This window comes from Aethalodelphis obliquidens, unplaced genomic scaffold (assembly GCF_003676395.1).
Source record: "Aethalodelphis obliquidens isolate GAN/ISIS:26980383/991018 unplaced genomic scaffold, ASM367639v1 scaffold9, whole genome shotgun sequence".
NCBI classification, from domain to species: domain Eukaryota; kingdom Metazoa; phylum Chordata; class Mammalia; order Artiodactyla; family Delphinidae; genus Aethalodelphis; species Aethalodelphis obliquidens.
In genome coordinates, this window is record NW_020837953.1 from 8,052,364 (window position 1) to 8,065,222 (window position 12,859).

At 37.9% G+C, this 12,859-nt stretch overlaps 1 protein-coding gene across 4 annotated transcripts in view; it reads left to right on the forward strand.

Moving 5' to 3' along the window:
- Window positions 1-12,355, forward strand: part of NDC1 (NDC1 transmembrane nucleoporin) — a 48,155-nt gene extending 35,800 nt beyond the window's left edge. For 2 of the 4 annotated variants that reach the window (XM_027108478.1, XM_027108477.1), the window contains exons 17-18: window positions 6,423-6,583; window positions 9,836-12,355. In XM_027108478.1, the coding sequence (XP_026964279.1) occupies window positions 6,423-6,583; window positions 9,836-9,899 (225 nt within the window). In that variant the 3' untranslated portion in view covers window positions 9,900-12,355. Of the gene's footprint in view, window positions 1-6,422; window positions 6,584-9,835 lie in introns of those variants that run through there. The other 2 variants (XM_027108479.1, XM_027108480.1) reach the window with 2 other exon arrangements.
- Window positions 12,356-12,859: the final 504 nt, after the last annotated feature.

A 12,859-nucleotide genomic window follows, 5' to 3' on the forward strand; every position in this document is an offset into this window, starting at 1 on the left:
GGCATGTGGGATCTTCCCGGACTGGGGCACGAACCCGTGTCCCCTGCAGCGGCAGACGGACTCTCAACCACTGCGCCACCAGGGCAGCCCCTAGAGTGGTTTTTTAATCAAAACAAATTTTTCTTAAATTGTGTTAAAATACACATAACGTAACATTTACCATTTTAACTATCTTTTAGTGTACATTTCTATGTCGTTAAGTACAGTCACATTGTTGTTTAACCATCAACCATCATCTAGCTCCAGAACTTTTTCATCTTTAAAAGTACTTTTTAAAGTTTTCAGAAAGCCTTCAAGTCTTTGAAAAGTCATTGTCACCTTGATGGTGGGATATCAGCTCTGTCTATTATATTTTTTGCCTTATCATCTGAAGGTCAAATTTTGATATACTTGAAATATTGGAGTTGACCTTTATGCTATTCACATATCCATTCATCCAGTAAATGTTAATTATCAAATGGTTTACCATGTGTTATGATATAGAATGAGAAAAGGCATACATGGTACCTGCCCTCCAGGAGCTTACAGACTATAAAATAGAAAATCATACAAATAAGTAACTACAATTGTAATAAGTGCCACAGTATGCAAAAATGCAGGATGATCAGAGAACATAAAACAGGCAAGTCTAAGCTAGTCTTGTGAATAGGAGATTGAAAGGAAGTATGAAGTCATTAAAGGCCTCCCTGAGGAAGTGATAACAGAAGTTAGAAGGAAGAATGGGGAAAAGGAAAGGAATGTTCTTGAGGGCCAGAACTATGGGTTTGAAGGCCCAGAGACCCTTGACCAATACTCTTCTACAAGTCACAGTCCATTCTTTGTTTCTCTAGAATCCTATGCTACTTTACCTAATATCTGTGTAGTACTCCAAAAGAAATGCTCTTTCTTTAATTTTTGTGACACTCCCATAAAGTTAGAATAAGACTTACTTTGCATGACTGAGGCTCTCTCAAAAAGACTGTATCTGTCGGTATGACTTAATCAAGATCATGCCAATAAATGGTCGAGTAAATTTGAAAACCAGGCTTTTAGACCTGAAGTCCTTTGCTTCCCGCCATATCAAATTACCTCTGTGAGGGCTTGGCAGGAGCATGCATTTCTTAACCTCCTTTTATTTATTTATTTATTTACTTACTTACTTACTTACTTATGGCTGCATCGGGTCTTCATTGCAGCATGCGGGCTCTTCTTCGTGGTGCGCAGGCTTCTCTCTAGTTGTGGAGCGCGGGCTCAGTAGTTGTGGCACACAAGCTTAGTTGCCCCGCGGCATGTAGGATCTTAGTTCCCCAACCAGGGATCGAATCCGTGTCCCCTGTATTGGAAGGCGGATTTCTTTTTTGTTTTGAATTTTATTTTATTTTTATTATACAGCAGGTTCTTATTAGTTATCTATTTTATACATATCAGTGTATATATGTCAGTCCCAATCTCCCAATTCATCCCACCAACACCACCCCCCAACCCCTGCTTTCCCCCCTTGGTGTCCATACGTTTGTTCTCTACATCTCTGTCTCTATTTCTGCCTTGCAAACCGGTTCACCTGTACCATTTTCTAGATTCCACATATATGCATTAAGATACGATATTTGTTTTTCTCTTTCTGACTTACTTCACTCTGTATGACAGTCTCTAGGTCCATCCACGTCTCTAAAAATGACCTAGTTTCGTTCCTTTTTATGGCTGAGTAGTATTCCATTGTATATATGTTCCACATGGAAGGAGGATTCTTAACCACTGGACCACCAGGGAAGTCCCAGTGCTTCTTGGATTTCAGTATTTAGGAGAAGACAATTAGAGTGAGAAAAGACAATAATTTTAAGCTCTGGCTACATACTGTTTGCTCAAATCCCTGAACCTGAAGCCTTCTTGTCCTTTGCTACAAAAGGAGATTAGAGAGAATTAGAGATGTGTTAAGGACACATTACCTCCAAACTAAGACTTTCTTCCCCAATGTAACTTTTATACCATTAGGGTCTGCTGGACTCAATTTAATTTTTGTATTTATTTGTGAGCTATTCCAGTTATTTGTAAGGATTGATATTCTATGACTTTTATTCTTTCTTAGAGGTCTTTCAAAGAACAAAGAGAAAACAGTCAAAACAGAATTCACTGTTTTACAGTTATCCTTTGGACCCTTGTAAAATCCAAGAGGTATTATGAAATCCTAGTGATTTTACATTTCCAGTATCTTGAAACAACTTGCTATTTGATCATCCCAGGAATTATTTCATCATTACTCATCAGTTATTCCAATTGTGGTAAAAAAGACCAATAAGAAAACAGAAGAATGATGAAATCATATAATATTGTATCATCTTGGAAGAAAAGGTATATAGTCTGAACACACATCTTTACAGTTTTTTTTTTAAGCTTTCATTGAATGCAGTTGCTAGTTCAGATTTTTAAAATTTACCACCGATGATGGTAAAAGGAAGAAAATTGCCAATATGTTAAATAATTATTTAGATAAATCAGAAGATGAATGTGGAGAGACAGCACTCTGGAAATTTACATGGTTCTTAAGTGGTTACATGCTGAAGGTACACAAAGGTGTATTCAAAAGTGATGGGAGGGGGCTCCCCTGGTGGCACAGTGGTTGAGAGTCCACCTGCCGATGCAGGGGATACGGATTCATGCCCCGGTCCGAGAAGATCCAACATGCCGCGGAGGAGCTGGGCCTGTGAGCCATGGCCACTGAGCCTGTGCTCTGCAACGGGAGAGGCCACAACAGTGAGAGGCCCGCGTACTGCAAAAAAAAAAAGTGATGGGAGGACTTCCCTGGTGGCGCAGTGGTTAAGAATCTGCTTGCCAACGCAGGGGACACGGGTTCGAGTGCTGGTCTGGGAAGATCCCACATGCTGCAGAGCAACTAAGCCCATGTGCCGTAACTACTGAGCCTGCGCTCTAGAACCCGCTAGTCACAACTGCTGAAGCCCGTGTGCCTAGAGCCCGTGCTCCACAACAAGAGAAGCCACTGCAATGAGAAGCCTGCGCACCGCAACGAAGAGTAGCCCCCGCTCGCAGCAGCTAAAGAAAGCCCATGGGCAGCAATGAAGACCCAACGCAGCCAGAAATAAATAATTAATAAATAAGTTAATTAATTAATAAACAAAAAAGTGGAAGGAAATAGGTGATACTGAAATGAAAAAAGTCATGTACAATAAAATATTTTTATATTTGATTCATCATTTCAGTTCATCTTTATAAACCTAAGAATGAAAATGTTTTGCACAATTAGGGTACAAAGAAAATGGCTGAAGTCTTCAACAATATTATGAGCTGTCAAAAGTTTTTTAAAATATTGTATTTTGATGTGCAGATGCAAGAAAAAGAATCAGAAGTAATGATAAACTAGAACCTGTTGGAGATATATCTTCAGTTTGAAATCAGTATTGCAAGATGGCTGTGTTCCACGTTTATTCATGATAGCTGATAAGCAGCTAGTTGCATTCAAAAGACTGCCTATTTCAGATGTATATATCTTCAAAACCTGGAAAATATGTTTATAATCTTATTTAAACTTCTATAAAGTTATTTTACATTATCCTGTCATTCTTATTTCTGTAAATTTTTTGTAAAAAAACTAAACTATAAAAAAGGTCCACTGGAAAAAAAAAAAAAGGGGAGCTTCCCTGGTGGCAGAGTGGTTAAGAATCCGCCTGCCAATGCGGGGGACACGGGTTTGAGCCCTGTTCCGGGAAGATCCCACATGCCGCGGAGCAACTAAGCCCATGCGCTACAACTACTGAGCCTGCGCCCTAGAGCCCACGAGCCACAACTACTGAGCCCACTTGCTACAACTACTGAAGCCCTGCGCCTAGAGCCCATGCTCCACAACAAGAGAAGCCACAGTAATGAGGAGCCCACGCACCGCAACAAAAAGTAGCCCCCGCTCGCTGCAACTAGAGAAAGCCCACGTGCAGCAACAAAGGCTTAACGCAGCCAAAAATAAATAAATAAAAATAGATTTTTAAATAAAGGGTCCACTGGATCCAGGTGTAAATGATGATGATTTTGCTGGTATACTGAATGTTAATAAGAAGGTTTACGAGAAAATTGAAAAGGAAGTAACTTTTCCATTATGATTCAGTGTTATTTAATGTTGCTTAAATATGTCATTGGATACCATCTCCCATACTGCCTAAAATTATCTCAAGTTTGTCCCAGTCTTGGGAATCCCTCTTATAAGTTACTGTTGAGAGAATAAATGTTTAGACTTGCAGTTATCATGGCAGACTGAACACACACATCAGGTCTTGTTCCTTACCCCTAAACTCTGCTAAACTACAGTAAAAGGACTTTTAAAAAGACATAAATCCAGGGCCTTCCCTGGTGGCGCAGTGGTTAAGAATCCGCCTGCCAGTGCAGGGGACACGAGTTCAAGCCCTGATCTGGGAAGATCCCACATGCCATGGAGCAATTCAGCCCATGCACCACAGCTACTGAGCCTGTGCTCTAGAACCCACAAGCCATAACTACTGAGCCCACATGCCACAAGTACTGAAGCTCACACGCCTAGAGCCCGTGCTCCGCAACAAGAGAAGCCACCTCAATGAGAAGCCCTCACGCTGCAACAAAGAGTAGCTCCCGCTCGCTACAACTGGAGAGAGCCTGCGCACAGCAACAAAGACCCAGTGCAGCCAAAAATAAATAACTAAATTTATTTTAAAAAAAAACAAACGTAAATCCATAAATAGGAGAGGAGACAACAGCAACAAAGTCTTCAAAGCTGGACAGCAGATGGTTGAGATAACTAACTTAGCAGATTCCAGAGGCAAATCTGAAGTTGGTAGTGGGGCAAGCACCAGGACCCTCTGGAACCAAGGGTGAAGGGACAGGTACCAGAACAGGGAGGTTTGGGTGAGAGCTGTTTGAAAACCAGTTAGATCCCTAGATTTTCCTAGGTGGTGCTTCTCCCTCATTCCAGCAGAAGTCGAGGTTCATCCTCAGAGAGAGTAGAGCACTGGGTCTCTGGACTGGGAGAGTTCACAGTTGTGGGTACTGTACTAAAAAGCGTAGAGGTGTGCTCCATAGCTCTGTTCACCACTTGGCTTCCCTGAGCACTGGGGACCAAGCCCCCCAGACAGGGTACTGGAAGACTTTTCTTTGGGAACTCTGATCAAACCAAGAAGAAAGATCTAAAGTTACTGAGTTGAGCACTTATCCCCAAAAAAGTCCACGCAGATCACCTATTGTGAAGCTGTCAGTAATCTCCAGTTGTGTACTCAAAGCTGTGGTCAATAATCTCCAGTACTCAGAGCTTTCGGTCAGCTCTTTAGGAGGTCCCACTCTCAGTCATGAGCCAAAGATCACTAGATTTTGAAGAAAGTATCCAATACAGAAGATACAGACCAGAAGAAGGAAAGAGAAGAAAAGTAGCTTGGAAGAAACTATAAAACAAACAAAAAACCAAAAACATAACAAAAATCACCAAAATCCTCAGAAATAAAAGCGGTATTGCAGCCTTGAAACAAAAATAGTATGCTGAAGTAAAAAGGATCACTCAAATGACATAAAGAGCTCTTTTTAAAATTTTTATTTATTTTTTACACAGCAGGTTCTTATTAGTTATCTATTTAATACATAATAGTGTATATATGTCAGTCCCAATCTCCCAATTCATCCCACCACCACCCCCACCCCTGCTTTCCCCTCGTAAGAGCTCTTGAAATTAAAAACATGATGGCAGAAATCCTTTTAACTATAGTTTTAAGTACTTTTTTGGTGCTTACATCTGTAACTATAAATAATAGACTTATATTATTACTTCTTGTCACTTTAGACATTATCTTTCCTGTAGTAGATTGACATGCTTATACTTCTCAGTCTTCTCCCTTCTCTTAATATAGTTTATAGCATTTAAAAATTATAATATTTACCTTTAGCTTTTAAAAGTTATACTTAAATCTCATACTATCAACTATAAATAAAATCAGTTTCACTTGTGAGTTCTCTTCCCACCTATTCTTGCTCATAGGTACTTTATCAGCTAGAATTGTAAAGGAAGATAAACTAGTATAGTAAATAACCTTACCCTTGTAAAGTATAAAGTTTGGTCTTTTTTTGGGCTGAGATTTATAATAAAGATGCCCTTACCCGTCTGTCATACATTATAAGCAGAGTAGGATATCTGTGTTTCACTTCCCAGTTTTGCATTTTCAAGGCTGTTGAAGTATAACTGCTTTTTAGAGGACAGATGTGGACTTTTCCCTGGTAACTGCTGAAGTGGCTGAACCTCTACTCCCTGTTTTTCAAATTGTTTTGACTGTGATCCAAAATAAATATTATATGTCTCTGTGTGTGTGTGTGTGTGTGTGTGTGTCTGTATCTATCTATCTGAAATGAAATCTCTTTAATCCTTTGGACTAAATTGGCTTTCTTGATAGTCTGAACTAACGTGTTTTCTTTCTTTCTTGATGTAGGCAGTTGATAAGTACTTCAAGCTTCCTCATGCTTCCAGTAAACCACCTCGGATTTCAGGAAGCCTAGTGGACACTTCTTATAAAACATTAAGATTTGCCTTTAGAGCATCACTAAAAACTGCCATCTATAGAATAACTACTACATTTGGTGAACATCTGAAGTAAGTTTACCTGTTTTTGTTCCACGATAATTCACTCTCAGGAGTTCACCTGAGAAACAGGCATGAGAATTATAAAGGCTCATAAGTTGGAAGTATTCTTTTGGGACCTTCATGATTCCTACTGGGAACTAACAGCTTGGATTTAGATTTAATATTTACATTTTAAAATTTGGCCTATCATATAAGCTTTGGGGCCTTCTTTCAAATGGGTAAAAAAGAGGATAGAAAGTTATAAAAGCAGCAAATGTAATTATATATTGTTTTTTTTTAATTACTAAAATATCCTTAAGGGAGAAAAAAGGCAAAATGATATTTTCTTCTCCAGAAAAGCATATTAAAAATAATTCTGTTATTACATCTTGGTCAGCAAACTAAGACTTGGGGTGAGGAGAGTATTCCATAAATGAGTCCTTGGTGCTTTGTGAATCGTGCTGGAAAAGCAATGATAGATCATACCACCTTCAGAAACGGAACCAGAAAGAAAACCACAAATGCCAGACCTGTGTATATTTAGTTTCATTGATGTTTACTGCTTTCTTTTCATGAAATAATCTACCTAGGCAGTGTAAGGGATACTAGTTTATTAACTAAATTATTTCTGTCATAATTATAAATAAACTTTAAAAGATATAAGAGATTGCTCTGTTCTTTTCTGTATGCAATCAATAAGTAGTTTAGAACTTCCTCAAACCACTTGCTTTTAGAAGCAGTAGTGTATTTCCTTTTACTTCCATGAGGCACATACATAAAGCATATGACATACATGTCAACACATACATAAGGTAGCAGCAGCAGCAAGTTTTTTTGGAACACTTTGGTTCTGTGCGGGAATACAGAAGAGTTGTAGATCCGCTCTCCTTAAGAAGTTTATTCATTTGTTTAAAAACAAACCAAAAAAAAATCTATTTATTGAGTGCTTCTAGATCTGCACTCTCCAATGTGATAGCCATGTATTGCTATTTAAATTTTTTGTGTGTGTGTGGTACGCGGGCCTCTCACTGTTGTGGCCTCTCCCGTTGCGGAGCACAGGCTCTGGACGCACAGGCTCAGCGGCCATGGCTCACGGGCCTAGCCGCTCCACGGCATGTGGGATCTTCCCGGACCGGGGCACGAACCCCTGTCCCCTGCATCGGCAGGCGGGCTCTCAACCACTGCGCCACCAGGGAAGCCCCCTTGCTATTTAAATTTAAATTAATTAAAGTTAAATAAAATTGAAAATCCAGTTTGTCACTTACATTGGCCACATTTCAGGTCCTCAATAACTGCACATAGCTAGTGGCTACCATATTGGACAGCTTAGGTATAAAACATTTCCATCATTGCAGAAAGTTCTGTTGCACAGTGCTGTTCTAGACAATACACTCGCATTTTCACTTACTCTTCTCAAAGAGCCTTTGGGGTGTAGAGATTATCGTATTGTATAGATATGGAAACAGACTTGGAGGGATTAAGAACTCACCTAATAGCGTAGTCTAGTCAGTGTTAGAACATGAACCTGAAATCAGGTCTTTCTTCCTCTTAAAATTCCACCTTCTTACCCTATACAATACTAGACTCCCTTTAAGATGTAAACTTAGATAAGAAAGGGAGATGACTGTTAAAAAAATTATGAGAATGAAACTCTGCCTTAGTTTCTTTCCTTTGAGAAGAGCCATATTTTTATACATGTACCAAAATTGATGAGGTCAGTAGAGACTATTTTGTACAAATACAGGACAGAATGGTATAGTAGAAGTTAGATTTGGAATTAAAACATTTGGATATATGCCTGGTTACATTATTGACTATCTGTAGTTGTGGGCAAGTTACCTATTGATTTAAGTAACTGGCCTGAGATTATGCAGGTAGTAAGTTGCAGAACCAGCATTTAGACTCAAATCTTTCTGACCCTAGAATTCTATCTACAAACCTCTGGAAACCATTCTGATACTGTTTACCCTCCTATGAAAAGGGTATGTTATCCATTCCAGTTTGTTTCATTTGCTGTTAAGAGAGATAAAATGGGATCCTACATATGTAAAGCCCACACTACATTATATATTGTTGTGACAATAACTATTATTACTGTATCATACCTGGTTTATTCATTCCCCAAAACTTCACCTCTGAGAACCAGGTATAAATGAAGTAAACGTCTGAGGTGTGAAAATTAACGCAGATCAGTTACGCATTGGAGAAATTCATTTAATACCTATTTACTCTTAATTTAGGCAAATTCGATTTGCTAGTTTTCCAGCCTATAACATATTAAAATATGAGAGGAAGACTGCTGTTAGAGTCAAGAATACAAACAACAGTAAGAGACAGTACAGTGCCTGCTAGCAGAGGGGAGTCATGAGAAAAGCTGTAGACTTGGTGTTTGAAAAAGTTCGGAGCCATTTAGTGAGAGATGACAACCTCACTGGCACCTAGAGGGAGTCCGAACAGTAAAATACACTTGAGATGGTGCAGTTAGTCAGAGAGATGTAAATGTATAAGGTGCTTTAGCATGATTTGTAGCAAAATTATTATAATAAGACTTGACGCTTTTAAAAGTGGCGACCTTCAGTTACCTGGAATTTTATCATTCAGTAATGGTATATTACTATCAACAACTAGAAAACCAGGATTTTTCAGTATATTCAATTTCTGCCCAAAAGTTTAAAAGGAAGTTTTATACTAGTTTCAATATATGTATTTGCCCCGCTTTTGTCCAGGTAATGTATTTTTGTGGCGGCAAGGGTGGGGAGAGAACTCAGTTTCCCCCTCTAAGACATAACTTACGTTCAAAGGGAAAAGTAAATCTAAACCACCAAGCTATTACCTTTGAAAACGATTAGTGGAGTCTATTGTGTTTTAACCAAACATTTTAGTTTAAAGGATTTTATATTAAAGGCAATTCAAATACTCCACGACTCAAAGATAATGTTGGAATCTGGTTTAAATAAAATAATAAAATCCAGAAAATCTACTGCAAGGCCTGGAACTGCACAGCAGGTTCCACAGCAGAGCAGGTTAAAATTGATGCCTTCACTTGTCAGTCTTAATTTGCTTTGGTCTTTTAGAAGGTAGAAGCATGCTGTTACTGAATGCAAGCCCTCCTCCTCATTAGATTAAGGAGGGTTTTCATCCAGCTTTTTCAGAAGTACTAAATATGTGAAGATTTCTATTCGTTTTTAATTGTTTTGAAAAATATTGACTCTGTGCTCTGTGGTTCACTTAATATGCTTAATGTAAAATAAAGCTTATGCTTTGAATTTATGTTTCATTTAGTGCTGTGCAAGCATCTGCAGAACATCAGAAAAGACTTCAACAGTTCTTGGAGTTCAAAGAATAGTTAAGTAATATAAACTGTGTTCATTACACTGCTGATACAACTACAGATGGGACAGTAAATGTTCAGCATTCTTGGATCAGAAGAAAATGGACTAATTAGATGCTTCCTTTGTCGTGGTGGTTGCTTTGAAAACTATACTTTAATGGGAGAAATCATGGAGAGAAATTCTCAACAGAATAACCGAAAACTGCCTTTTCTGTACCGATTACTTTTTTTGTGTGTGGCATAATAAAATCTTTATTCAATTTTACAGAAGCATCTATGGCAGTAGAAATGTTTGTAGCTTATATAGCTTAATAATAGTAACTAGAAAATTTTTAGAGTTTACTTTTGAGAGGAGTAGAGTCAGCTCAGAAGGTACTGATAAAATAGGTTGACTTGATCTAGTCTTCCCTCCTAATCGTCCTGAGAGTTTAGCTCTCTGTAAATTCAAAATACATAAACTTTTTTGGAGTAGTTTCTGTTTGCTAAAGGATAAAAAGGGTAACAGTGGAGAAAATTTCACAGAAAATATTGTCTGAAGGACATATTTTGTTAATCTGTTAGGTTGTGTTTTTGTTTTCAGAGACAAATTAAATTTGCATGATTGTCCAAAAAAAAGTCTCAATTTACAGATGCTAACTCTATATAAAGGAATGTGGAAAAATTCAGTTCTTAAGTTACAAGATTAAACATTCACATTTGGTTTTCGAAAGACAATTGACCAACATCTATGAATTTATTTTGTATCATGCTAGTAAACAATAAGCATATGGGTATTTTCTCAACTAGTTTTGCTTTCATTTTCTGGAACAAAACATTAAGTGATTGCCGAGTTTTTCAAGTGAGAGAAAAAGTTTTGCACGAAACACCAGGAAACTTTCCCTTTTTTTTCCTTCCCTCATCTTCATTAGATCAAATTATTTTGTAAAGCTTAATTGGCCTCACAGAGGGAGCAACCTTTGCTTTGTTAACTGGCTAATTAAAATATATTAGGAAAATCTTTGCAGCCAGAAACAACTTAGTCATCAATCAGCAAGTGAAACCAAAATGTCAGAGGGATTACTGTACTTAGGAGTATGTTGTATGTCCCCAAAGTGAGTAGGTAATTTTATAATTTATTAGATCACCTTTGGAGGTGAAAGATTGGAAATCCTACTGGTAGATATTCACTGGACTAGCTTTGGACTGAAATGCTCCCTTGTAATTCTTTTCCCATTTTTTCCCTCGAGTGTCCCCCATTTTTTCTTTAAAGTCAGCACAGAATTGTATATGAATCTTTAATGTGGTATATATGTCTACCATTTGTCTGATTACTTGATGTATTATATCTTGATTTATTTGTTGCCCCTTCAACCAGCACATGCCAAATTATAAATGAATCCTGCTGGCCTTTAAAGTATCTTTATGAGACAGTTTCCCAGTTGTCAAGTGTTTGGAGTATTTAGGCAGTTGCCTTTTTTTTTTTTTTTTTTTTGCATCTGAAGTGGAGTTGATCTCTTTTTTGAATGTAAAAGTTGAATTTTGAATGTGGAAGTTACTTACAGATGACCAAAAAATTGTGACTAGGTTGACTGAGAACTGTTGAGTTCCATGTTTTAAAGCCATTGAACTTTTTATATTCCATTCTCTGCTTTCCCTGGCTGAGGCATTTTGGGAGAAAAGAACTCTTAACCTTATGCTTCCATAAAGAAGAATTTAAACTCTGACTTACTTAGATAAAATGTCTGGCTTTGTTTAGGTTTTTATCATTTCCCATATACTTTGGGCAAATGTATATTTGATGAGCAATGTGAAAATTTCTGATGTGTTCATCCCTATTTTTTCTCAAGAGGACGTGCTGTGTACACAGTATAGTTCACTATATGTCTGGCTGGTGGAAATTTGGAAACTGCTTCCCCAAATCTGGATTGTATTTAGTAGATAAGGAAGTCAGTTCCTTTTCCTCATTGTGTTGTTAATCTACACACCATCTGTTGGAGTAGGGTATGGCTCGATCACCTGTTATGAAAGAGAGCTCCTTCGCCTGTGTACAGGGAGGAGGATCTTAGGAAGGCCAGCAAGAGGAGAGAACCATTTCCTTTGATGAAGTCACATCCTGCCTGTGAACCCACTGATACTATACATTGGCCTGAAAATTAGAGGGTGTTCTTTAAAAGCCTTTCTCTGACTGTCAGTACAAAATGTGATTGTATCAGCTCTTGTAATGTTTTCTTGACCCTTATGGAAGGTATAAATCCACGTAACTTCTTTCCTAGAGAACTGGGACACTGTGCTAGAATTTTAAAAAACTTGTATAGTTGAGCGGACTTGGATAAGCAACAATTTGTTACTTTGCTGGGTTTATTCCTTGGTAATTGTTCTGTGTGTCTTCCTATAAATATGGTGATCTGTTTATATCCTTTTGTATATCACTGATACTCAATTGGGTAGAAAAATAAATTGACAGTTTTTAAAAATGGGACTGTAAAATGAAATATGTATATCTGTGAGGTCAGTTATTTAATTTCTGGGGTGTGTGTGTGTGTGTTTCCTTAGCCGTTTTAATGCAGTCTCAGAGTTGTTGTTTATAAAACCTGAAACACTTCTTGAGAAATGAGCTTTTGCCCCTGGTTGGACTAATCTGGTAGGTGATCTGTGTTTCATGGTACCTCTAAGGAGCCTGAATTCTAAAAGCCTCTTTCTTCGTTGTCTTGGCTGCCTTTTTTTCCGAAACTAAACAAAGGATGCAGGTGCTGAAAGCCATTTCTTAATAGAGGTTTCTTTGCTTGCCAGAATAATGTTTCTAAACGGATCATATTCCACCAGACTAAAAGTTTTGTCTGTCAGCTTTACTTAAATTAGTCTGAACTTCAACTCAAGGTAGTTGAGGTACTATGTATTAAGTCCCTCAACTTTCTTGTGTGCTATCCCAATCCATAGTTATGTTTCCTTAGAACCAAATAGCTTAAAACAAAGATGACTTTAATTCATCAGTTAAT